Source organism: Pagrus major, chromosome 12 (genome assembly GCF_040436345.1).
Source record: "Pagrus major chromosome 12, Pma_NU_1.0".
Taxonomy (NCBI): domain Eukaryota; kingdom Metazoa; phylum Chordata; class Actinopteri; order Spariformes; family Sparidae; genus Pagrus; species Pagrus major.
Window position 1 is genome coordinate 1,679,141 of NC_133226.1, and position 25,527 is coordinate 1,704,667.

The 25,527-nt window shown below is 40.4% G+C and overlaps 1 protein-coding gene across 1 annotated transcript in view; it reads left to right on the plus strand.

Annotated features, from left to right (window-relative positions):
* dcc (DCC netrin 1 receptor) overlaps positions 1 to 25,527 on the plus strand; it is a 245,377-nt gene that overhangs the window by 117,738 nt on the left and 102,112 nt on the right. The window contains exons 10-12 of the mRNA XM_073478346.1: positions 2,162 to 2,310; positions 2,523 to 2,661; positions 7,901 to 7,950. Coding sequence (XP_073334447.1) covers positions 2,162 to 2,310; positions 2,523 to 2,661; positions 7,901 to 7,950 — 338 coding nt within the window. The remainder of the gene's footprint in view (positions 1 to 2,161; positions 2,311 to 2,522; positions 2,662 to 7,900; positions 7,951 to 25,527) is intronic.

Below are 25,527 nucleotides of genomic sequence, written 5' to 3' on the forward strand. Positions count from 1 at the left end.
CACGGCTGCTCTGGTCCACGTCGCTGGAGACGCCACCACTGGTGGTGCAGCAGGCAGCTGCGGATCTGCGGGTGGAGCTGCAGGCATCCACAGGGCTGCTGGCGGCGCTGCTGGTGCTTGTAGGGCTGCTGGCGGTGCTGCTGGTGCCTGTAGGGCTGCTGGCGGCGCTGCTGGTGCCTGTAGGGCTGCTGGCGGCGCTGCTGGTGGTTGCACTCCACCTCCGACACCTCTCTGCTCCAGCTCATCTCGAAAGCTGTTGAGCTGCACTTGCACATTTCGCCACCTCTGCTCCTGCTTGAATGACTCACGTTCCTGGGTCTGCAGGGACTGCTGTATGATGTTATACAGATCTGCGAGGTCTAGTGTCCCACCAGTGTCAACCCCTGGCTCCCCTCCTCGGGCTCCTTCTTCCTCCTGCTCCTGCAGGTCCTCCTGGGCCAGCTGTCCGTACGACATCGCTTGCCGTACTTCTCCCTGTCCTCCTGGCCTCTTTCTCAGTGTCCTTGAGGGCGCCACGATCCCACTTCTGACACCAACTGTGAAGAATGGACTTTGCAGCCCACGTCCACACAGGATGGTGGCGACAAGACACACTGAGGTTTGGTGGTGATGAGGTGAAAAACACAGCAACGGCAAACGTGGATGAGGGTGAAAAGTGCAGATTTATTTACAGTGCAAAATAAAAATAGGTGTTCCAGTCCAATGGCAACAAAACAAAACTTCAAAAACAAAACAAACAAACAAAAAAACATGAAACCACCGGTTCCTCAATTTTAAAGGCACTGACTCAATTTCTCTGTCTCAATACAACCTCTCAGCGAGTTGCTCTCTCCAGACTCCCACACCCTGAGGCAGAAAACCCTGGCTTTAAATAGCCCTTCAGTTCCTCTAATTGGAAGAAACCAACGTGACAGGGTATTTTGTAGGTACAGACATTCAACAGATATTTTACCCATCACCCACAGCTGTTCCAATACTAATAATAATAATATTAATATATTAATTATTATTATTATTATTATTAATGAATATGATTAAATAATATTTACATCTCTTTATAGTTAAACATTTTGTAATGTACCCATAGCTTCCCCCACTCAAATCAACCCTTTCCCCTGTCCCAAACCGGGAATAAATTCGTCATCGTCGGGGGACTCGTGTTCCTTGGGGAAGCAAAGTGATGCGGGACCAGGAAGTGAAAGTGAAAGTTATCAATGTACTGTTGGTGTTTGCGTGCATGATGTATGGACAAACGGAATGAAATGAGTTATGGAGCCGAATCGACGGGTACCGCGTCGTCCGCTATGATGTTGGCAGAAGTTTGGTGAGTAACTGAAAGATGTGTAAAATAGTGATTGCGCATGAATGAATTACGCCGCGGTTGCCGGCGCCGCGTGTAATTACAAACGCCCGAAGCTCCGTGTGTGTATGCGTGTAAGTGTGTGTGTGCGTGCGTGCGTGTAATAAACAGTAGTCCATTTAAATGGTGCAGAAAATGTCAGGCGAGTTGGGGGAAAAGAGGGCTAACTTTTCACAACTTCTTCTGATGTCTTGGTATCTCCTTTTCACTTCATCCACTGTTCGCCTGTTTTTTCCAACAGCATTAACTTTTTCACCGATTTTCTCCCACACGGCGTTCCTTTGCGTGACCGTCAGATTCCTTTGCTGCAGCTCATTGAAATGTTTATCGCTTCCTCTACCAACACTTCTAATTCCAAAGGGTCGAATTTCACTTTGCGCTTTCGCTCTCTCAAACTCGCCATGCTGAAAACCATGAAACACGCTAAACCCTCATTTAAATAGGCGTGTCTCCAACACGTTTGCACCTGTTGTCATTTACACAATCACTCTTAGTAAATTGCCCGCAAACCGCGATTCAACCCCACACGCAAATTTCTAGATTGCGCACGCAGATTAGTACAAGCAATTTGGGATCTTAGTAGATCCGGCCCTAAGACTGTAATGACTTGAGTATATGATATGCTATGTTATTTAATGATGGAATAAACAATAGCAAACCTAAATACTATCATTACTATATAACCCTCCAACAACAACTTGAAAATCTCTAATTGCTGGAGTCATGAGAATGCAGTAGTACTTGTAATATTAGTCATATCGGCATTTGCGAGCAGTGTGTTGTCTCTGTGTGTATCTACAGTCCAGGTTCCCAGCAGGGTGGAGTTTCTCCAGGCTGAGGCTCTGTCACCCACCTCAGTCCAGGTGAGCTGGGAGCCTCCCAATCAACCAAATGGTCCCATCTTAGGCTACAGGCTGCTGTGGACAGAGAGCCCGTCTGGCAAAGAACAGGTCAGCACTAGTACTGCCATACTGCTACTGTCAGAACTATAGTCCTCTTACAGCATTTAATGCAATTTGATAACTTTTTCAGAGCGATAATTCACATGTTGCTGGAATGAGCTTAACTGACTTTTTCTAGTGATGTCATGTTATAGACTCAAATAGCTTTTTTCTTACTCTGATGGTATAATGTGTAATCTTTCCTCTGTGTTTGTGTTCAGAGTGTGGAGGTGAACGGACTCAACTACAAGATGGACGGACTTAATAAGTTCACAGAGTACACAGTTCGAGTTCTGGCGATCAACCGCTACGGACCAGGCACTGCCTCAGAGACCGCCCGTGTCACAACCCAATCAGACAGTGAGCTTCACCTTGCCATCTTCTAATTTATCCAATGTGGTAACTTACATACAGTACATCAGTAAATGAATGTATCACCGTTCACTACATTGTGATGTTCAGCACTGACTGACATCATGTCAGTAGTTCAATCTGGTTTAAACTATAAAAATTAAAACCAGCCTTTATGAGCACTGTTAGCAGAGGGTTAGCAGCACAGCAGCCCGTTATTATTCTCTGGCTTTTGCTGTATTTCAATAGACTTTTAACCAGGAAGTAATGTTCATTGTGTCAAGGCTGAGCTGAAAACAGAGTTCCGTCTCACCGCTGACTCAGTATGACTGCAGTATGTGCTTTCTCATTCACCACTGTGTGGCCAGGGGCGGGCTGGCCATAGGGAGGTACGGGAGTATTCCCGAACAGCCGGTCTGTTCCAGGCCGAACCGGCAGGTGGGCGGAACGTTTTTTTACCCCATAAAACGGCCACAGGTGGCACAGAGTGGAACGTCAGACTGGGTCAATCTAATATTTTGCATATTAAGGGGGGATACGAGCGGCCCCTCCCAACTTGAGCTGATCCTTGTTTCTATTGAAATGTGATTGGCTCAGCCGCTCAGTCAGTCATTAAACAGTTATTTTCCTGTTTAAAAAAAAGAAAAAAAAGAAAGAGGAGCGGGATAAATTCAAATTAGCAAACATGCTAAAAAGAAAGAAGCTGGAGAAAGAGATGGGTGGAGCAGAAAAATTAAGGGCAAAAAAGAAAAAAAGGTTAATACAGGATGCAGCCAACGACACGTGACGACACGGGACCCAGCAGCTTCGGGCAGACAATCAATGCCGGTATGTCGGGCTGCGTCAGGTCGGGTTGTAATTTTCAGGCCCATTGAGAACTCTAGTTTGTGTTTTTGGATGTGTTCAGGGCACACAGAACTAGGCTTTCCGCCGATCTGATTGGCTATATCGGATCGGCCGATATTTTGCATTTTATGCAGTTTGTGAGATCGGCCGTAATGTGTTTTTTTTTTTTCTTTATTGACAATAGATCGGCCGTAATGTCTTAATTCACCAATCCGATCAATGACGTCATTGTCGTGTTGAAACTTTTTGCAGATGCTCCCGTTGCATAGATTGCAGATGGCTTGTGTTTGATCTGTCTCATTTACTCCGAAGAAGTTCCATGACACCGACATGTTTGTTTGCTAGTGATGATGTTGCTAGCTAATGATTCAAGATTCAAAAAACTTTATTGTCCGTCACATAGTGACACGGCCCAAAACATGAACGCCACAAAGACATAAAAAAACACATTTAAACCGTGTTTGTTTTGCTTTAAACAAACAAACAAAGCAAAACAAACACGTCTCATTGTTTTAAATGTGTGTGTGTTGTGTTTAATATCATTAGATTGTTTTTATACTGCAAATAAAGTATTCGTGTTAAAATTACGGTTCCACTTGCGTCCGTCATACGATCGGATAAAAGGCCTCTCCAAACCAAGCTCCCGGGCTGAATTTCAACCCCAGCCCGCCCCTGTGTGTGGCTGTAACATCCCATCGTTTTCATGCAAGTGCACTGTGCAGACATTACCTCCCATTTTATCACTATTACTCTGATGGTTTGCTCAAGCCAATATGGTTTGATGCTGCAGCCTCATCCACCACCCTAACCTCCGTCCTGGGGCTTTTGTTGTTGTTGTTTTTTGTATTGTATCAAATGGGATTTTAAGTTTATTTATGTTCATCATAGTGGATTTAGTTATTTCACTACTGCTTGGATTCTTTGTAAACTCCCCTTTGGATCACATCCTTTTCAACCATATCTAACTGTATAGCCAGTTATTAGAAATGATTAATTCCTTGGTGTACGTGACTCTTGGTTATATAATGTTATATTAAGTCATTTACACCACAGAATGTAATATACTGGAGCTAAGGTCTACATTTCAAATTACAATTTTCAAGCAAATTGAAAGTTACATGTAATAACAGTATGCAAAAGACATACATCTCGCAAAATACTGAGGACATGATCTCAGTGGTTACTAAGGGCCTGATTACATCACAGTATAACAGAAAATCTGTGGACCTTTAACAATGTGGAAGAGATTCAGTCTTGGAAAAAAAAACTGGAGGAGTTGATGCTGAAAGTCAAGGAAGAAAAGCTAAGAAATAGCAAACAAACAGCCCATCATATGCAGCACAGATCAAAAGCAACATGTTTGACATGAGATAAAAAAAGAAACAGTGAATCTTATCTTGCTTTGATTTTCTTGTTGAGTTTCACTAAATATTCAACTATTCAAATATTCAAGCCCCTTGAGAAAATTTTTGAATTTTTGATATTGGGTGCTGCTTTTCCAATGGTCCAATAGCTGTGGACGTTATGATTTCAGTCAGAATAACAATCATGATTGATACATTTCAGAGTTTAAAGCTAATCGAGGGGCCTCTTTTGGACAAAAGGTCACAATGGTGAAACAATAAAAAAAAGTAAAACTTTGTTTTAGTGACGTACCACAAAACTGCAGCGCTGCTTCTTTCCTCAGGCTTTGAGACTCCTCAGTTCATCCTCAGCACTGTGCCATAAAACATGGCTAAGTTGCATTGTGGGTATTGTAGACTCCAGGTTTTGAAAAAGAATCTGCTGTATCGGTTTTGATCAGTTGTTTTAAACTCTCTATAATAAGTCCAACAGTGTTAATGCAATGCTATATCAGTGGATTGCTTTTCAAAATGTGTTGCCTACTTACTTACTTACTTACTTACTTACAGAGTGACAAGATTTGTCAGATTACATGAGATTTCCTCTGGAGCCACAAAAAGCTTCATACAATTTTTTTCACATATGCAGTAGTACTCCACAAGACCTGTAAACACACTTTAGTGTGGAAAATTGGTGGAGTTACCCTTTAATATCACTTATCGCTTATTTTTAACAAACATTTATTTAGTTTTACAGTATATTTTGACTAAAAAGCACACTTTCAATTGACGTGAGTATCCATGTTCTAGTTAAGGTGGCAGCAATTAACTGCAAGGTTAGCCAGCTGTTTCTCTCCACTGTCTATAACTGAACTCTGTTCACACAAAAATAAATAAGTGCTACCTGTCCTGTGGTTCATGTTTGGATGGTGGTCAGAGCTGCACTTTGGTTTACATTTAGATTATTCTATCCCCTCTGAATGGAACTTCAGTTCAGACCTAAACATCCTGCTGCTGCTGTTGTTGTTGCTAAACCTCTGTGTAAAGACACTGAGAGAGAATGGAGGCATCAGTCCAGCTGTAATCACACCATAAGTACATAAAAAAATATTTGAAACAAAACACACACACACACACACACACACACACACACACACACACACACACACACACAACACAGATGAAGAGTGGCTGTATTGTGAATCTTCCGGCTGCGTCTCGATGATAACAATGACTTGTGGGCTAATTGAATCCACAATAAAACTGAGACACACAGACACACACACACACACACACACACACACACACACACACACACACACACACACACACAGTGAGCAGCTGAATCAATAGATAAGCTGCTGACTGTTAATCAGCCGTCTGCGTGGACAGATGCAGAGTTCATTCAAACCAAAACCTTGATTCTCAATTTGAACATCACACTTCGTCTCTCGGTCTGGGGACTGAACCACTCATCTGCTGCCTTTTCATCACTGTCCTGTTATTATCTTCATTTGTCTTGTACCTCATGCTTTCCATTTTTTGTTTTCCTTCCCTTTGCACCTTGTCTTCTCCTCAATTTTCTTTGTTTTTCTCTTTGTTTTCATGTTTTTTCCATGTGCTTTGTCTCCATCATGTTCTCCCCCATCTGTTATATTTATTTTTCTGAATCCTAATTTTCTTCTGTAACTTTGCTTTTCTTTTTTTTCTTTTTTCATGTTTTTGTACATGCTTTTGTTTTGTGCTCTTCTTTCTTGCCTGCATCTTAACTGTAGGCTTTGTAATTTTCTTCATCTCTTTCCCATTCCTTCATCTTCTTGGTTAATTTTTTGGATCATATTCTGCTGTGGTGCTCACTGAGAGTCTCAGTGTTTGACTGATCTTAAGGAGTAATAAAACCAGGACTGACTTCCAAATCAGTCTGTGTGTGTGTGTGTGTGTGTGTGTGTGTGTGTGTGTGTGTGTGATGCCACCTGTCATGTTTTTTGTGGGAACCTCATTTTGCTCTAAATCTCAGAGGCTGAATGCTGCCTCATCTGCTTCCTTTCAGTGCTGATATCATCACGATGATTGACTGACAGCAATGATGTGACACCAAGTCAACCCAGCATACAGCCAACACACTGTACATCATCTGTTTGAAGTCCAGAGTCTCAGAGAGAAACTAACTCATTTTAAATGTGTTTAGCTTAGCATAAAGTTAGCCTCCATCCATCAAAAAGCTGCACTTTCTTAAAGCAGAGAAACTGTCTAATTTATACAGTATCAGGAAATTATATTCATTCTCAGATGTGTGACTGAGTAGACAAAAGTATATCCCAAAATGTTAGATTGTTCCTTTTATTGCTGTAATCTAGTGCAGTGGCGGTCCTAGCTTGCATGACTCCCTGGGCGAACCTCACCTTTTTTTTTCCGGGCACTCATGCCGCCCCTCCACAAATGCCGCCCTGGCGGCTGCCCATATTGCCCATATGAGGAACTGCCCCTGATCTAGAGAGAAAGTCTTGTCTTCATGTCCAGGCTCATCTTGCTTCCACTCAGGAGTTTACATGTTCTCTTCCTGCTTATTTGGCTTCCCTCTGAGATGAAATTACCTTGTTAACCCCCTTGGGGGTCCCGACCCCCAGGTTGAAAACCAATGATCTTAAAAAAAAAAAAAAAAACATCATTCACTACAGTACTCAGAGGTGGGTAGAGTAGCCAAGAACTGTACTCAAGTAAAAGTACTGTTACTTTTCATGAACAGTTACTCAAGTAGAAGTAAAAGTAGTCTACTTGATTAAGAGTACAAAATTACTAACTTTCAGAAGCTTGAAGAAATGAGAAAAAATAGAGAATGTTATATTCTAAAACAACAACAAAAACATGTCAGTGAGGAAACGTACATATTATATAAAAGTTAAGTGCATAGGTTCCTTTGCTCACTGCATACTGCAGTCTCAATATTCATAGTAAGTCATGGTTTTCTTGTGTGAGCAGCTATTTTCTTTTTATCTCTGAATACTGAATGACCTGATACACAGTATTCACAGTTTTTTTGTTTTGTTTTGTCTCTACAGTACCCAGTGCCCCTCCTCAGAACATCACCATAGAGGTTGTCCTATCCAGGGTGAGTATACATTTGTATACCTTTAATTCATCCTCTCCCTCTGTCCATGTCTGTACACTGTACCAACAACTGTCACCTCAACAACTGTAACTGTCAAATTGATATAATCAACTTTGGCTGCTAGCCAACTGTCGGTTTTCAGTCGATTGCCAGCTACTGGGAGTCCCCCACTCATCCTGGGGGTGTGCCTAAATTCCACTGTAAACACACCCATTCATTTAATTGCAGGGTGTCACCATGAGATGGTGCTTCCCTCACAAAAAACATATACAGGATAAAAAACCCTTAAACCTAAACCTTATTCTTCTACTCCATTATATCTCAGAGGAAAATATTACTTTCATTTATTTTAAAGCTTTAGTTTAGTTTATTTATATTTTATATCAATAATTTAAAATTGTAGCTAAGTTATATTATTAAAGTTTAAGCAACCCAGCAGTATATAAAGTTATTGAAATGAGTGCATCCTTTACCTGCTGCAGCCCGAAAGTTATAAACACATTAATGCATCAATAGTTATGAAGTGTGAATATACTATACATATATTATTCTGAAATGGACCATTTGTTTATTCATACATGAAAACAAAGACAGTGTTTTCATTTAGTTTAATTAAGCACATAAAATCAGTCAATGAAGATTTTTCTACTCTGATTGAAATGTTCTACCCCCAAACTACACAGTGCATCTTGAATGAATAGGCTTACTTTTACTTTTGTGGTACTTTTAAGATGGCCCTTGCATAAAAGTGAGCTGTCTATTCAGTATAAAGACATGATTATTTTTGAAACTGCTGCTACATAACCAGAGAAAACAGAGAATGGATGCTGGATTTTATCCCTAGCTGGCATCAAACAACATGGTATTACAGCTGAACAGGCCACTACACTATGTTTCTGAAAACATTTTGGGAGAGAAATACAAAAAGAACAGGACCATGGTTCATGTTTGCTCATCCCCACCTTGTTTTACAGTTTCATCAGAGATTTTTAGCCTCCCTTTTCAGATTACATAAACAAAATGGCAGGGACTTCCAGTTCATGTGCTTTCTCTATTTTAGCTAAGTACTACACTAAAAATATTCTTCAACGGGATGAATAGGCCGTGTAGCAACAGATTCTTGGTTTATATTTTATCAGCACAGCCAGGTTTAGACAGTTTGATCGGAGTTTTCTCTCCAGATCTGTCTGTGCTCTTTGTGTCTGTGGACGCACACAGATAAAAACAAAATGCGGGACAAGGATTATGAGTGTGCGGTGCTGAGAGATCTGTTGGATGGGCATTAAATAAGAATAAAGACATGCACTGCATGCTAATGATGTGTTTGGCCTCTGTCACCTCCCAAGATACACAGAGGATGTTTGTGAACTCACTTTTATAAACTGATTGCATCTCTTTTATCACTCGCCACTGCGTGAGGAATTTCCAATAAAAAAATCAGAAATATTATACAGCGCAATGACAATCTTCTGCTGAAAATGTGTCACGTGAGCGTAATAGTTCATGTGTCTTGTAACCACCCACCAGTGAAATAATTAAACCAGATACTTCAAATACAAATATGATCACGGACCGAGCATATTTAAAGATTCTCTATCATATCAGGAGATCATCAATATTATGCTTCAGTTTTTTGTCTTTCAACAGCACTGCATGGAAGTGAAAGTAATATGGCTGGGGAATTAAGGATTTAACAGGGAGAAAAAACTTGTCTGAGTTGCTTACTTTCTGCAGTGGCACAAACTATTATAGTATAAGTTAAGTTTTTTTTTTCCCTGCTTGTTATTGTAGTTACATACAGTAAATGACCACACCGTCTGGTGCGTGCTGAAATCCGAGAGCAAACTTTGTTTTGCCACAGTGAAAATGTTTGGGTTTTTTTGGAAGGTTAAACGCCAACAAATACTGTATGTATTGAAGCAGAATGTTTCGTTGCTCTAATGTGCCTTCTGCATTTGCGGAAAAAATTAGCACATGTTTTGTCATTGTTTTGCGTAGGATTGCTTCTGACTCGTATAATCCGAACATTCATAATAATTTCAGAGCACTGAAAAGTCCAAAAATCAAAAGATGTTGAAAAAAATTCTATGTGTAATAATTTCCAAAATCTACAACATGTTTTTACCTAACTAAATATTCTGCTTCAGTCCATGTTTGTTGGTATTTAGCCTCTCAAAAATAACATTTTCACTTTGGCAAAAAAACAAAGTTTGCTCTTGGATTTCCACACACACCTGATGGCGTGGTCTGGCAGTAATCTAACAGCATGAGAAATTACATTTATATAACTACAATAACAAGCAAGATAACAGCTCTTACACTATAATAGTTTGTCCCGGTACCACTGCAGATAAAGTCATTAATTCCCCAGCCATATGCCATGCAGTCAAGGGTGTGGGTTTGATTTTGACATTGGTGGGGACATAGCCAGTCACCCCCTGGTCTCTCAAAATAGAAAGTTATTTGCTCAAAACAAAACCTATAAGTCAGGATCAATAAATCTGAACTACTACTGACAATCCCAATATACAGAAACACGTTGTCTGCCTGCTCCTTATATTTATATACAATTTCACGGATCTACCACAGAGTGCCTTAGTCTTTTTTTCTTTTTTCCTTTTTTTTGGACATAAATCCCAATATACACTCCTATACACTGCTATCACACCTTCAATCCAAATAGCCCAACATCTACTGCCTTGCTCTTATATAAAAGAGCCAAGCAAATGGCACCGCCTCTCATTAACACCCATGAACTGTTGGCATATTTGTTTAATGTCAACATTATCCAACTTCTCTTGGTGGACATGGCACACAGCAGCATGGTTCAACCTCATCTGTGTCATTGTGGTTCTGAGCCATGTTTTAAGTCTCCTCAGAGCGCTGAAACTTCGCTCTGCCTCTGACGATGATACAGGGATGACTAACAAAAGCCTCAGAAGGAGGCTAACACTTAAAATTAAATTAACCACCATGTCCTTATTCAAGTTCACCTGCTGCTGTGGCCCTGCCACTCCACCGCTGTCTGATAAAGGGGACTGCTGTCTTGCTTATTCTGTCACCTGACAAAGTAACAAATCAATCACCGTTAAGAGTGAGAAAACGGTTGGAAACAATGTTTTGCATTCATTAGCGGTAGCCTATGAGGGGGGACTATTTTCCTCAGGTGACTTACACTTTGTTTGGTGAAATAGCTTCTAATGTCTTCCACCTTTCTTTTCTTGCCCGACATCCTCGGACATGTGTTGCACGAGAACAGTGTCGACCTCCTCTCGTCAACACTGGCAAAGCCTGCAAGTGAAACAACTTCGACAGCCTACAGGGACCTAAGCCAAGCAAAAAACAGACCTGTCTCATAGACGTATTTGGGAGGCGGTGCTGAAGTGGGAAAGGATTTAACCCTTTGTGTGCCGCATTAGCTGCATTTTTTTCCTTCAACCTTACTATTGGTGTGGACATTTCAGCCATCGTTTGAGATCGGTATGGACACATCCATACGGTCCATATGCAATTCTACGCCTATGCATGCAGTACTGTTGAAAAACCAGAACTGAAGCATGATATTGATGACCTCATGATATGGAAGCTTTATAATCATTGAATATGCTGATTTCACTGATTAAATGTGCTGGGTTTTTAAAATGTAAGGCAGGGCATGAGTTAGGGCTGGGTAAGCTCATAGAACATATTTTTTTAAACTTACCAAATCTCGCAATTTGTGTCAAAATCAATCCTTCAGTCAAAACTCTCAGTGACTGTCAAATCTGAACACACATACATGGTACATATATTTATAGGTACCATTATTTCTTGTCATTGGGAATAGACATCCTTAAATCCACTTAGAAATCATAGAAAGGACACACTCCCTACAATTGCAAAACTTGCCTTAGAGTTATCACAATTTTAAGTTTTATACAATACAAACAGGAACCTATCATAGCTGTCGTGCAGTAGCCATTAAAATACAACAGAAGACATGGAGTACATACTGTAAATATGTTAAATATATATAACTGGACATTAACCAAAATAGCCAAGCAATCAAAAGATGCAGTGGCAGTTGTAGCAAACTATTAGCCAGTCACAACACATGTCTCTCTACTCTAGCTGTTAAAAAAAAAGGAAAAAAATGCAGTTTAATGAGCCGCCAGGAGAGCTCACTGGGAAACACAATACCCCAAACATAAATGTATAGCAGTTTATAGATATCTAAACTGTTAAATAATTTCAAATATTAACATAGGGCTCCCCCGGTTTATTAAACAGCATCCCAAATATGCTTTCAAGGGCTGATTGTGATGAATTTACATCTTACTTGAGAAAACAATTTGGGCTTCATTATAAAAACTTTTTTCCATCATTGTCGTCTTGTTGCTGCATTCGGGTCATATGAGAGTACATTTACATGTGCACAGCAATGTGAGTTGATATGTGGCCTTTTACTAGGAGCTTCCTGTAGTAAACCTGCTGACACCACAGAATGTATTTTGATGATCCAGAGGAAACGGGATTTGAAGATTTGCTTTGAGTCAAAAAGTCAGCAGCTATATTGCAAATGATCTCACTGTTCTTACTTGGAATCTGTGTGGAACAAACCCACAGAAAATCAATGACTGTTTTATTCTGGTGTTTTGTCAGGAGGTTTAAATAATTACTGAAGGTATCCAAAAAATTATGCAGTGCACATATACAGAACAGGGCTGCAGATGTAATTCTGCAGCTCATGGCCAACATCTTTAGTTTGATGTGCATATATGGATTTTTTTTACCCAGAGAGCTGAGTATTGAGTGACTTGTTTTCCACATGACAGCTTGGCAAGATAATTGCCGTTTTTCCATTACATCTGCTGGCCTGGCTCCACTTGGTTTTATCCGGTGTGGCAGCCCGGCACAGCCAGGGTTTTGCATTTCCATCACAACTGTGCTACCTACTTGAAGGTAACCATTGATGCTCTTGTCGTGATCCCTGCAGTACTATCGAAGAATCACCGCTAACAAAGTGGCTCTGCTAATTCAGTTACAACTACGTTTCATTTAATAATTTCTTCACAATAAAAGCCCCCCATTATTTAGTAATTTAAAAGCTTTTATTATGAAGCAGGATTGCAGGAAACCTTGTGTTTTCACCAGCAGTAACTAACATGATTCATAAAATAGCTGAAAGTAAACACGATGAAACAGTACAAGTACAAACAGGATGAGAGAAACTAAAGAGACTCAGTTAGAAGCTACAAAAGTACTGAGAGCTGAACACAGACTTTTAAAAATCAGGTTTCCTGCACAGACCAGAGTTCAGTATTTAGGGGGAGACAAGTGCTTGTTTAATTTATTTATTCATTTTTTTTCCACTTTAATTATTATGTTTTGGAGAGTTTTTTTTGTTTGTTTTTTTTAAAAAAGAATTCCTGCAGACTTTCTCATGTACTACTGAAATATTAAAGTTGAGCCGAAATGAAAAATAGCTTTTTAACCATTTTAGATCACATCCACGTGGTCATGTAATGCAAATTTTTTCAACAATATATGCCCACAAAAATGACCACAAATCAATTTCTTTGTATTTTTTATATCGAAATCCAGTTATGTTTCTTCCTGTAAAAGTAAATGTCACGTATTCCTATGAGTTAAATAGTGCACAAGACCAACAGATGTGTGAAATGTCTACAAATATACTGAGGAACTATGTTGTCAGGGTTATCTTGATTTGTCTGCAAAACACCAGGCAAAGCAAGAGACGACATGTTGAAACTAATGATGTACAAAGTAACTTTTGATGCTGTTGCTTTTCCCTTTATGTGTCTTACTGAAGGGTAAGAATCCTTTTTGATGGCTTACTTTGTCTGACCATAACGCACCTTGTCAGATTAGCATCTGTTGATCAAAGATGACATTCAGATGACACTGCTTGTTTATCTGTTATACTCTCCCATTGTGTACACATATAAGAGGAGTGACTGAGGTGTAGGTTGGTGTTGTAGATTCCAGTGTAGATAAAACTGCAGTGATGTGACCTGCTTCATTAGAATTTTTCTTTTTATCATCTTTTTTTTCCATTTTGCTCGGAAAGCAGCAGCAGAAAAAAAAAAAATGTTTCCAGAGTCAGTGAGAACAGCTCATAATTTAAATCCATTAGGAAGAGCTCCAGATTGTCTGTGGGGAGCTAACCTCATTTAGTTTCTGTCCGCTCATTTCTCTGCATGTGATTGTAAATCTCTGCTGACTGGCTGTTAGGTAAGGGCTGATCGATCAGTGATGTCTGAACTGGTGACAGTTTGAAGCTTCATGATAATGGTTTATAAAGGAGGAATATTTTTCTCAACCAAACATTTTTATGTTAAAGTTATTGAAAGCTGAATTCCAAGCATACTAGAGCAGCAGGTGGTTTTAATGTGTAAAACCCTGCTGAAGGGTTTTACACCCTGCCAGCTCCGCACCCTGACCTGCCTATATTTTTTGTGTGAGACTTGAGGATCAGAGCTAAATTAAAAAAAGATTAATAAAATAATTAATATTATTTTAATATTAATATTAGGTTTATTATTATTATTATTATTATTATTATTATTAATAATAATAATAATAATAATAATAATAATAATAATAATAAAATATATAATAAAAATTACTCAATTGCCCACTATTATCCCTAGTAATAAAATATCAAGAGTGGAGGAGGATACAATTATTTTCATGGTAATTAAAAATACAGGTATTTTCTACCATGAAAAAACTGATGTTGCTATTCCCACTGACACAGGAGATAACTGGGTCCTTGGGTCATGGTCATGCAGGGACCTCTGTCCAAAAACAACTATTCCTACATTCACACTATGAATAACAAAGTTACCAAATGACCCAAGCATGGCCACTGACATTGTTGCCAAGTCACTGTTGAAAAATCTGGCAAGCTCAATTTTGATTTGTGTGTTGTCATACCCATCACAAAGCAACAAGTATCAGGCGTCAGTTTTTGGTTCATATTTCCAGCTTACACTGATAATGAATTGAAGCCTGTTCTTTTGTCACAGGTTTTCTGACATTATATACCTTTCAAATATAAAGAAGATGCCCAAAAGACCAAAAAGAAAAAGAACTTCAATTATTGTCTCTTGAAAGTAGCTAAGCCTTGCAGTAGCCATTAAAGGTACAACTGAAGAAATGTGAGAAGATCTCACAGTCAGCTCATCATCGGCCATCATTAAGACTTTTTTTTTTCTAAGGAAAGACTAAGTAACATTTAATTTAATCAATAACAAGGAACCACCAAGCAAGGCACAACAGGGAGTGGGGAGTGACATTGATAATATGAATATGTACACCATGGAGGCTCTGACCTCATCACTACCCATAAGAAAATACCAAGCTCAGTAAAGTAGGGTGTGGGGAGTGATGATAATAACTTGCATACAGTAGATTAGTTGGATGTACAGTATGTATGAAGTGGGCTTGAGCCGACTGACTGAAGAAGCTTGCCAGCTTTGCTCATCTGAACAGACCTGCAGTTATTCCTATTTAAACTGTGGTAGGTGGCTAAATATGTCAATGATACATATGTATGTTGCAATATTATTAATTAAGTTGTTCAAGATATTAGTGGTAAGTAAAATCAAGTAGATAAGAACTTTTAGAAGCAGCCATAGTAAAAGTATTTGTGGTTATGTTGCCTGAAAAAGTAAATACAACTGGAAGTTTTAAAAACCTTTTTTTTTGTATGGACAAATCGATAAAAACTGCAAGTGAACTGTGCTGAGCTCCTGCAGCATCCTGTTCACTGCTTAATTGCCACACACACAGTTAAGCAGTGTGTGTGTGTGTGTGTGTGTGTGTGTGTGTGTGTGAACGTGGGTGGGTCCAGCCTCAGTTTCTCTGCAGCTTTTTGCTGAAGGAGAGAATGTGAATCTTTTTGCCCTCGTCTTTCTGCTGTCAAACCAACTTTTCAGACAAATCTGACATCTCCTCAACTTTACTCCAGTCACTAGAGCATTACTGTCAGTGTGTGTGAGTGTGTGTGTGTGTGTGTTGTGTGTGTGTGTGTGTGTGTGTGTGTGTGTGTGTGTGTGTGTGTGTGTGTGTGTGTGTGTGTGTGTGTGTGTGTGTGTGTGTGTGTGTGTGTGTGTGTGTGTTGTTGAATGCTTGGTTGAGCCAGAGTCTACAGTATGTCAGTCTGTGGGCTTTTTACACAGAATTCTCCAGCGAGTCCAGCCAGGGTCACTTTCTCTGTGGCTGTCAGAGTCTGGATTAAGAGTGGATTGTGGGAACATTCAGCATATTACTAACTTTTAGCCTCACTGTTTGTCTAAGAATAGCTTTTGGAAGGGCTCCTGTTGGAGCGATTAAACCTCCTATCGAGTCTCTGCCAGAATGAGACGTAGTTTTCTTGAGAACCTGGAGACTCATTTCAACATTAATTAAAAGAAGCAGCACTGAAGGGTCCAGCTGAGCTCAGTGTGGAGTGTTCATTTGACTTGTGGGGAACTGAAATGAGGCTTTACAGAGTCCATTATGAAAACTCACAGTTAATATCTGTTCTTGAATGGCTGTGCAGCTCATAAGTCATTCTGGTCTTCACACGTGCATTCCTCTTCTTTCACAGAGACGTTTTACACTCACATTCATTTATTCATAGCTTTTACTTTTAAGTACACACATTTTTCCCTCTTATACATTCATTGCATTTCCTTTACACAAGCATGTATTTTCACTCTCCCGGATATAATGTTGGCAGTTAACGTTTCTGCAAACCACAGATATGTTGACAGTTGACATTAGTACAGAATGTGGCATATGACATTCACATTACATGCTTATTTGCTGACTTTCACATTGGGAGGTGGAGGTGATGGTGGTGGCGTTATTGCAAACCAACAATGCTGCAGTTCAACGGCTAACTGCAGTTTAACTCCGTGGGGTGATTTCCAGCTGTCTCTCTAGTGACAATACCAGATGTTTTTTTAAGGAGACCTGGTGAACTCGCCAGCCGTTTATGTGAAGACAAACCATGTTTGTGCCTAAACCTAAGCAGACCATAAGCACAGCATTGTGATGGGAGAGAAATTGAAAATTGAACCCAAACAAGTGGTTGCAACATAAATAAATATAATTTCTGTGGTTTTGCAGAAATGTTCTTAGCTAAAATTTATTCTGGCAATTGGGTTGGCAGGCATGACATAACTGATCTCTAAGCTGGTTCACTGAAAACTGCATTTGAACCCCAAAACAGTGCCCCATATTTTTAAGCAGGTCTCAAATGTGGAAATCCCGTCAGTCCAGCCATCCTTAAGCCTTCACAGATATAAAATATATTGTAGACTCAGACATAAAAGACATTTTTCTGTTGGTTAAAATTGATTCAGTTAATTAACAGAAGTTTCTCTCCAGCCTCAAGGTCACTCCTGGTGATTCCTGTAAAGTGTAAAGACAGAACAGATCGTCCTCTGGGGTTTGGTAACTGTACAATAGAATTTTATTTTTGACATTGTGAAATATTCATTTCACTGGCTGCAGTTATTCCAGGAAAGTTTCTGATCCATGAAGGGCTGCTGGACAGGACCTTTACTACTACTTCAGAGAAAAGAAAAAAGTCCTGACTTTAAAAGTCTCAGCTACTGTGAACGTGGACACACACACACACACACACACACACACATATACACACACAATCTCTCTGTCTGATGAAGGCCTACATACAGTATTTTACTCTTTTGACACAAATAGTAAATATCTATTCATTCAATCACACATACATTCACTCACTCATTCATTTACTCATTATTTTATTCATTCAGCAATCCACTTTTACTGTCAGTCATTTATTCTTTCATTCACTCACATATTCCTTCAGTCAGCCATCACTTATCTATCAATTCATTCATTCATTTAGTCAGTCACTTATTAATTTTGTGATTATATTATTATTATATTATTGTAGCTTGAATTAGCAGCTGTTCTCTCTGCCTCATCTCTCTGCCACACACCTGTACAGCGGATGATTGCTGCTAATCATCTCAGATTCCCATGCTCTGGTGTTCTGCACAGAGTCGCTGTAGTAACGGGATGATTACCCCCTTAGACACAAAAACAGAATCATAATCATCAGCTCTGTTACACCCCGGAACCGTCTTCTCCTCTCCTCCATTTCCTAAAACATCATTCCAACTTCACCTGATGCTCCGCCCACCTCATCAGGAACACATCGTCCAATTAGACAGAGCGGTAAACAGCCAAGCTAAGATTGGGCCAGGGAGGGTCCTGTGACCAAGGAACTTAAAAAAGAAGGAAAGGTCATTGTGTCACTGAATCTGTCCTTGGTGCCAGACTGTGGTGCCGGCTGTATTGAAGTCAGTGGGAGATGCATGGAGAAACATGCTAAAACCCAATCTGCATCGGATTTCTTCTGATAAAAATGCGTACAGAAAATGAAGGCACACACTTCAGACAGTAGGTTAACAACTGATTTTATTTTTATCAACACTTTGTTCGTTATTAGACTTTGTGTTCGAAAAGAGTGTAATAGCAGTCTCAGCAGTAATAGAACTCAGTCTGACCTGCCCTGTTTGATCACAATATTATCTGCCCTGTCAATCATTTGGGGGAAAAAATCACTCGTTAAATTACTCTCTCAACTGTGGTCTTTCATTTTGTGGAGACATTTCAGAATCAGAAGTCATAAGACGTAGATATGTTGAGTTGTAGGTTGTTTCTCCATGCATCTTCCATTGACTTTAATTCAGCTGGCACCACAGTCTGCCACCAAACCAAGATTTGGTGACGTAATGACCCTTCCTGTATTTTATTTAGGTTCCTTGCCTTGCCTTTTGATCCCAGAATACATCGTTTTTCCCTTTGAAATGTTCATGAAGTGTTATGTCCATATTCTGCAATAGAAGAAAGGAAAAAAGAAAGATTGTTTTCTTAGCATTCAGTAACTACATCTCCCATAATGCTTGCTGTATCTGGGGTCTGGGGGAAAAAAAGCATTTTCCCGCATATATACAGTATGGATATAAATTGCATTATGATGAAACAGGTTATCGTTCCCAATAAAGTGGTAGTCCAACAAAATAAATCAAATTTCTATAAGTATTGCTGTACTATTGATGCTCTAAGCCTGCTTAATATGACATTTATAGGATTGTAAAGAGTGAGGGGGACATGGCCCCATTACCAGTGGGAATGACACCCTTGAGTGATCTTTTTATTAATGCAAAATCATTTGGTAACCATGGTAACACTTCCACACGTCAGCACACAAGAGCATTTTGAAATGCTGTGTATTGAGCTGAAATATTTAGTTTTTTTTTTTAATTCTTAAAGTTTTATGCTGTAATTGTTGAATTAGTCAACACATGAATCAATAATGAAAAAATTGTTCATCATCATGGATTTTTTTTTATTCGACGAGACAAAATGAATTTAACTACAGCTGTGGAAAATGTTTAGCTTTAATTGAAATAATCATCTTTTCTGTACTTATCATCCGAGCATAATCAAATCATTCTGTTTCAATGCTGTTTCTCTGTTTATGGAGCAATAAATAAATACATGCTCATCTATTTTTAATCCCTATAGTACTGTCAAGACTTGTTGGTCAATAATTTATTGGTCAATGGCTTCCACTGTCTGTGAGTGTCAGCGTTACAATTGGATCACAGACTGTAGTGCTTTAATACTGAGCAGTCTTTTACATTTTCTGTGTACACAGAGACCCCAGTGCTCAAACATATCTCCATGAGTATTTTTAATATATTGTTCTAAAATCTGACAGCCGTTTATTTTCTGAACACACACATGCACACTGCATGGTGCAGCATGGTGCTGCATGTTGTATTACAGAGTAAATAGAGACAGTCTGGCCTCCATGTGATTGCTCCTTTTACCCAGAGGACATTAACACACACACACACACACACACACACACACACACAGTTGCTGTGGTTGCAGCCCTCACCCAGAGGACATGAACAAACAATCACAGATTGAATTCAGGGAGTGTTTACTCACCTGGCCCTCTGTATGTGTGTGTGTGTGTGTGTGTGTGTGGGTGCGCACATGTGTGTGTGGAGGTCACAGGGTGAATGAGGTGTTCTGTATGCAGCTCTCACACCGCAGCTCAGCGTACGGAAACAAAAGAGCAACCCACTGAATTAATTCTTGATTCAGTTTAAGTTTTTTTTCCCTCAAAGCTTTGTCATCCATCGATTAGACAAACTGCTCAGCAGTACAAAGGACTCTAAGTACACATGGAAATATAATTTTACTGTTGGTACTCGTCTGTACTGTATCGGCAACACACAACTTCTAAATAACTCCTCCGGTATGCAGAGCAAGAGAAAAGTTTTGGCAGTCTGAGGTAGGAGAAGATGAGAAAAATGGTCCAGGAAGTCCAGTATGAGTAACACACAAGATTTAATATTCATCAGAAGACACCAAACATGGATTCAGCACTTTTGCAAGATGACTTTATGATCCATTTTGCTTTTGAATCACAGCCTCTTTACTCTGAGCTCCACTTTCATTAGGCATCAGCCTGAGGTTTACATTTACATTTACAAAGGGCGATACACATTCATACTCATTGTTTTATAATAGCAGTGTCTTGACATGTCGTCTGGTTTATGCACACAGCTCACGATCCCCCAGGAGGAGATGGAAAACATTTGCTTAGCCTGCTGCCACAGTCACAAATGCACCATAAAATTTAAGTGAAAAAGCTCAAAATTCCAATGCAACATTCTTGGACAGAACAGTAAGAGAAGAAACTAAACTAAACGTCTTCTCGTTCTCTTTGATTTTAACCACCTTTGAATTTTCACTTCTGTTAACTTACTCTTTGTGAAAGTTATTCATTGTGTCCCTTAGAAGGAAAGTCATTTAAAATAGGAAACACCTGCAAATAAAGTGACACACAGGAGTTTAGTCTAAATAAAGGTGAAACAAGAACTATATTTTCGGTTTTCATGCATTCTACAACTAGAGGACAGCAGAACTTTCAAACTCACACTGAATTCCAGCGAAAGATTCTAAGTTATCAGGACTGACTCACTTATTGAGGCAGCAGAAGTGCTTGGTGTGAAGGATTTGTACAGTGTATCATAAGCTACAGAATGTATCTTTGTAGTAACAGCGTGAGCAATAGTAGATATAATAGTAGTACAAATGTTACTATTTAATAGTGTTGTGGCAACGGTTGTGGTATCAGAGATTTAATTATTATGATCAATTAAGTAATATTAGCATTATTGTTGTGTTGGTATTATTGCAGTATTTGTTCATTATGTTTCCCTCAAATGTCTCTGCTTCTTGTGATTATCACTGTCCTTTTGGTTATTATAAGTACTTATTATTATCAGTGCTGTCTTCATCAGCTTTCTGCAGACCTCCCTGTGTTTTCCTCATGTCCTCTGAGGGAAAATTAAAAAAGACGAGGCTCTTTGCCTGTTTGAAGGCTGTGAACGAGGCCACGTCTTCTCTTGCCTTGCTGCTATATGTCAACTACATCTGAATACAAAGCAGCTGCATGAGGGATTTCTGCTCCTAACATTTTCTGCTCCACTCAGACAGAGAAAAAAACAGAAGATGAGTCAATGTTACAGTACAGCCTGAGGCCACTTCACCTCTAATTTACACAAGGAAAGAAAGTACATCTGAAACCAGCTTAATTGATCCATGGAGTCCATTTAGTTCAGTGAGCTCTGTGAAGGAGATGAAATTTAACAACTTAATGAACACAGCAGACTGTGGTTCAGCTGCTTCGTTAGCAGCAGGTGGAGAGTGGACTATCATTTTCAATGTAGGTCTGATGTCAACCACTCGCTGGATTTTACATTAAATGGTTATAGGTATAAAGATAAAGCCGCAGTACTAGTAGCCCTAGTTTTTTGCAGCAGTTTTCATACTTGTAGCACTAAGAGCTGAAGCCGCAGGAAAAAGTAGAGTTTGAACCTGTTATAGAAGCAGTGACAAAGTGGCAGTGGTAGCAATAGCAGTAGTAGCAGCAGTGGCTGTGAGAGAAGTAGCAGCAGCAGAAATAGAAGCATTGGCATCATCAGTAAAGACAGTAGTAGAAACAGCAGTAATTCTAAGTGCTGTATTGTAGGCAACTGGACTTGTTTCAGTTTCTTGAAGACGTTTCACCTCTCATCCAAGAGGCTTCTTCAGTTCTAACTAACTGGAGGAGTTGCAGGCTTTTAAACTCTGTGTGGGAGTGTCCTTACAGAGTCGTTAAGGAAACGTGTGAGCTCTGAGGTCGGGTTCACACCTAAAGGTCCGTGAAAGGTCCGTTTTTTGATCCGAACCAACGCAAGGATGACACATTGTTTCAATTTTGAGTCGGTCCGGTTTGCGTTCACAAAGGCCAAACTCAAACGGTCCAAAATCTGTTAACAAAACTCACGTGGCCGCAACGCCCTTCTGTTATTGGTCAAACTGTTTAGGCGGGTAGACAGCAAATCTGTACATCAGATCAGTAGCCTACTGTACATCATGGAGCGTCTGCTTATTTTTACATTAGTGCTGATCTGGAGCGCTTACACGCAAACTTCAATGGACCGCGCGTATGAACGCCTCATATACGCAGCGGGCATTAAATAATGTCTTGATCCATGCATTTCGCCGAAGACGCTATGCGATCTGATGATCGTACCGGAGTAGACGACAGGCAATAATGAGGGCCTACCATGACGTTTTTTCTACACAAGCGGGACCAGTGAGGGAAGCAGACAATCACAAACGTGTAAAAATCACAAAGTTGGCTCATCATAAAAGCAGCTCTTGTTTATAGAATCCATGCATCTCCTTGAATGAATGAATGAATGAATGCCCCTATACTGTACACACCAGAAATAATCCGCTCTGGTGTTCGCTTGATAGCGGACCGAGACAACCTCTACGAGGCGGACCAGGGTGCGGTTGTTTGGTCCACACCAGAGTTCGAGGCCAGCGTTCACACCGACCCAAACAAACCGCACCATGGGGCAAACGCTCCAGGGTTCGGTTTAACCGGACTAAACAAGGCTGGTGTGAACGCGCCCTGAGTTTCAGAGTCGTTAGGGCCACTTGTGGGTCGTTGGTCAAACCGACCTTCATGTGAGTTGTTAGGGCTAGGTGAGCCCAGGTGTGAATGGTTGTTAAGCTGTCTGGGGAGAGAACTCAGTACTGCATTGTAGGTGGGTGATAAGAAATGTTGTAGGCCACCTCCTCTGTTCAAAGACGGTCATTCCACTTTGACATAGATGGATTCCTTTACTTCCTCTGTCTTCTCTGGACAAGATGTTTACATTGTTGTCCTCAAAGTAATGATTTTTCTCCTTCAGATGTAAGTGGACAGCAGAGTCTTGACCTGAGGAGTTGGCCCTCCTGTGTTGTGCCATTCGTTTATGGAGAGGTTGTTTTGTCTCCCCAATGTACAAATCTGTGCAGTCCTGGCTGCATTGAACAGCATAAACTACATTACTCTGTTAATGCCTGAGTGTTTTGTCCTTAGGATGGACAAGTTTCTGCCTCAGTGTGTTGGAAAGTTCAAAGTGAACCAGGATATGATGTTTATTAAAGATCCTCCCTGAGTTTCTCAGATGTTCCCGCGACATAGAGAATGACAATGTTGTTACGTTTCTCGTCTCCTCCTCTCTGTCTGCTCTGGATCTTTTAGCGGTTTTGACAAAGGTCCAGTTTGGGTAACCACAGGTTTTAAGTGCTCCCCTGATGTGCTTCTGTTTCTTCTCCTTCCCCTCTGACTTGACCCCCAGTTTGTGCTCCAGAGGGTGATGAGAGTCAAACAGCAAATACTGATCTGTGTGTAGGTTTTCTGTACACCTCAATGTTGAAGCTTCTGTCTTCTTCAATGTGTACTGCGCAGTCCAAGAAGGGCAGACGGTCTCCTCTGACATCTTCCCGTGTGAACTTGATGTTATTGTCCACAGCGTTTATATGTTCTGTGAAGGCTTCCACTTCCCTTGTTCTGATTTTGACCCAGGAGTCGTCCACATACCTGAACCAGTGGCTAGGAGCAGTTCCTGTGAAGGTAATCAAGGCTCTGCTCTCAACTTCTTCCATGTAGAGGTTGGCCACTACTGGGGACACCGGTGAGCCCATGGCACAGCCGTGCTTCTGTCTGTAGAAACCTTCACTGTACTGGAAGCAGGTGGTCGTCCTGTGTCATCCTAACAGCTTCTTGAGTGGGAACGCAAGTAAAAAGTGATGTGACAAACCATTGTTTCGATTGGGTCCAGTGTTATCGCTCTCACCTTGTTGGCGAAATCCTGTCAGATTTAATGTGGTGTTGAGTGTTAGCAACCAGAGGAGCTAGGATACTGGCTAAGTGCTTGCCTCCTGCTGCTGGGGGGTCTGAGTGGTGCTCCTTCCTTGTGTATCTTGGGGAGCAACGGTAGTAGAAGTAGTAGAAATATTACCAAATGAACAGCAGTAGTAACAGCATTAGGATTAATCACTAGCTCCATTCACACTACCCTTTCAGTGCGGGAATCATGCGCCGATTCTCCGCATCGTCCTCTGTTTGAAAGTTTCAGATGCGGAGAGGAGGGACAGTTTCGCTGCAGCTCTGATCCGCCTCCGGAGGTAGTATGAGAGGGACAGCAGAGGTCTGTGTGAATGGAAAAGCTGGTGTCGTGGAGCGAGGCGTGTTGATCTGATGGTGTTCACAGTGTGACAGCTACACAGGTCCTTCACTCATCAATTAAAAGAGAAATGACCTGCGAAGCAACGTTACAGGACCAAACAACAGTAACAGAAGTAACATAGTAACTGGTAGTGTCAACTTATATGAGGAAAGAAATACCACAGTTATACGTGAAAAAGTGTCTTCCCTCCTGTCTGTCATCCTGTCTATCCTACTGACTCTTCGTCACATTTCTGCCCGAAAAACAGCGTCTGTCCCCAGCAAAAAACTGTAACTCACCAAGTGTTTGTCTCCTTCCACTATTGTGTCCAGCTTCCTGTTTACTGATGGTGATTATGTAATTATGTAACTTAGAGAAAAACATAACTTTGTCACTTTCCAGGATGCATGGTGGGTCAGGATCTCAATCACAGCACATTATAACAGCATCCATATGATTATAAACAGTCAGCAGGTACATGTTTAGATTAACAGGAGGACACCGGGGGAAACACGTTGAAAAAAACACACAGACGTCATCATCCTGACGTGTACCGTCACACCTCTTTTGGAGCCGCAGTGCCTGAGTGCTGTATGAATTGACACACTGGTTCGTCTTTACGCCGGAGCTGCTTGGCGAACCTCCGCTGTGGAGTTAATGCAAAGTCTCTGTGTGAATAGGGCTATTAGCAACAGTGATAACAGAAGAATCATAAGTAATTACAGTAGGAGAAGCAGCAGTAATAGAAGTATTTGAAAGCAGCAATAATGGTAAGAGCAGCAACAGTATTAAAAGTATTAGCATCTGTAATAAAAGCAGTAGCAGTGGCAGTCTTGGAGCAGTGGTAACAGTCTAGCAATAGCAGATGGTATTGTGATAATAGATGTTGCAATGACACTTTTTACTTACTACAATATTAATAACAGTAGTAAAATCCAAAGAAGGTTACACATGTAGTAGT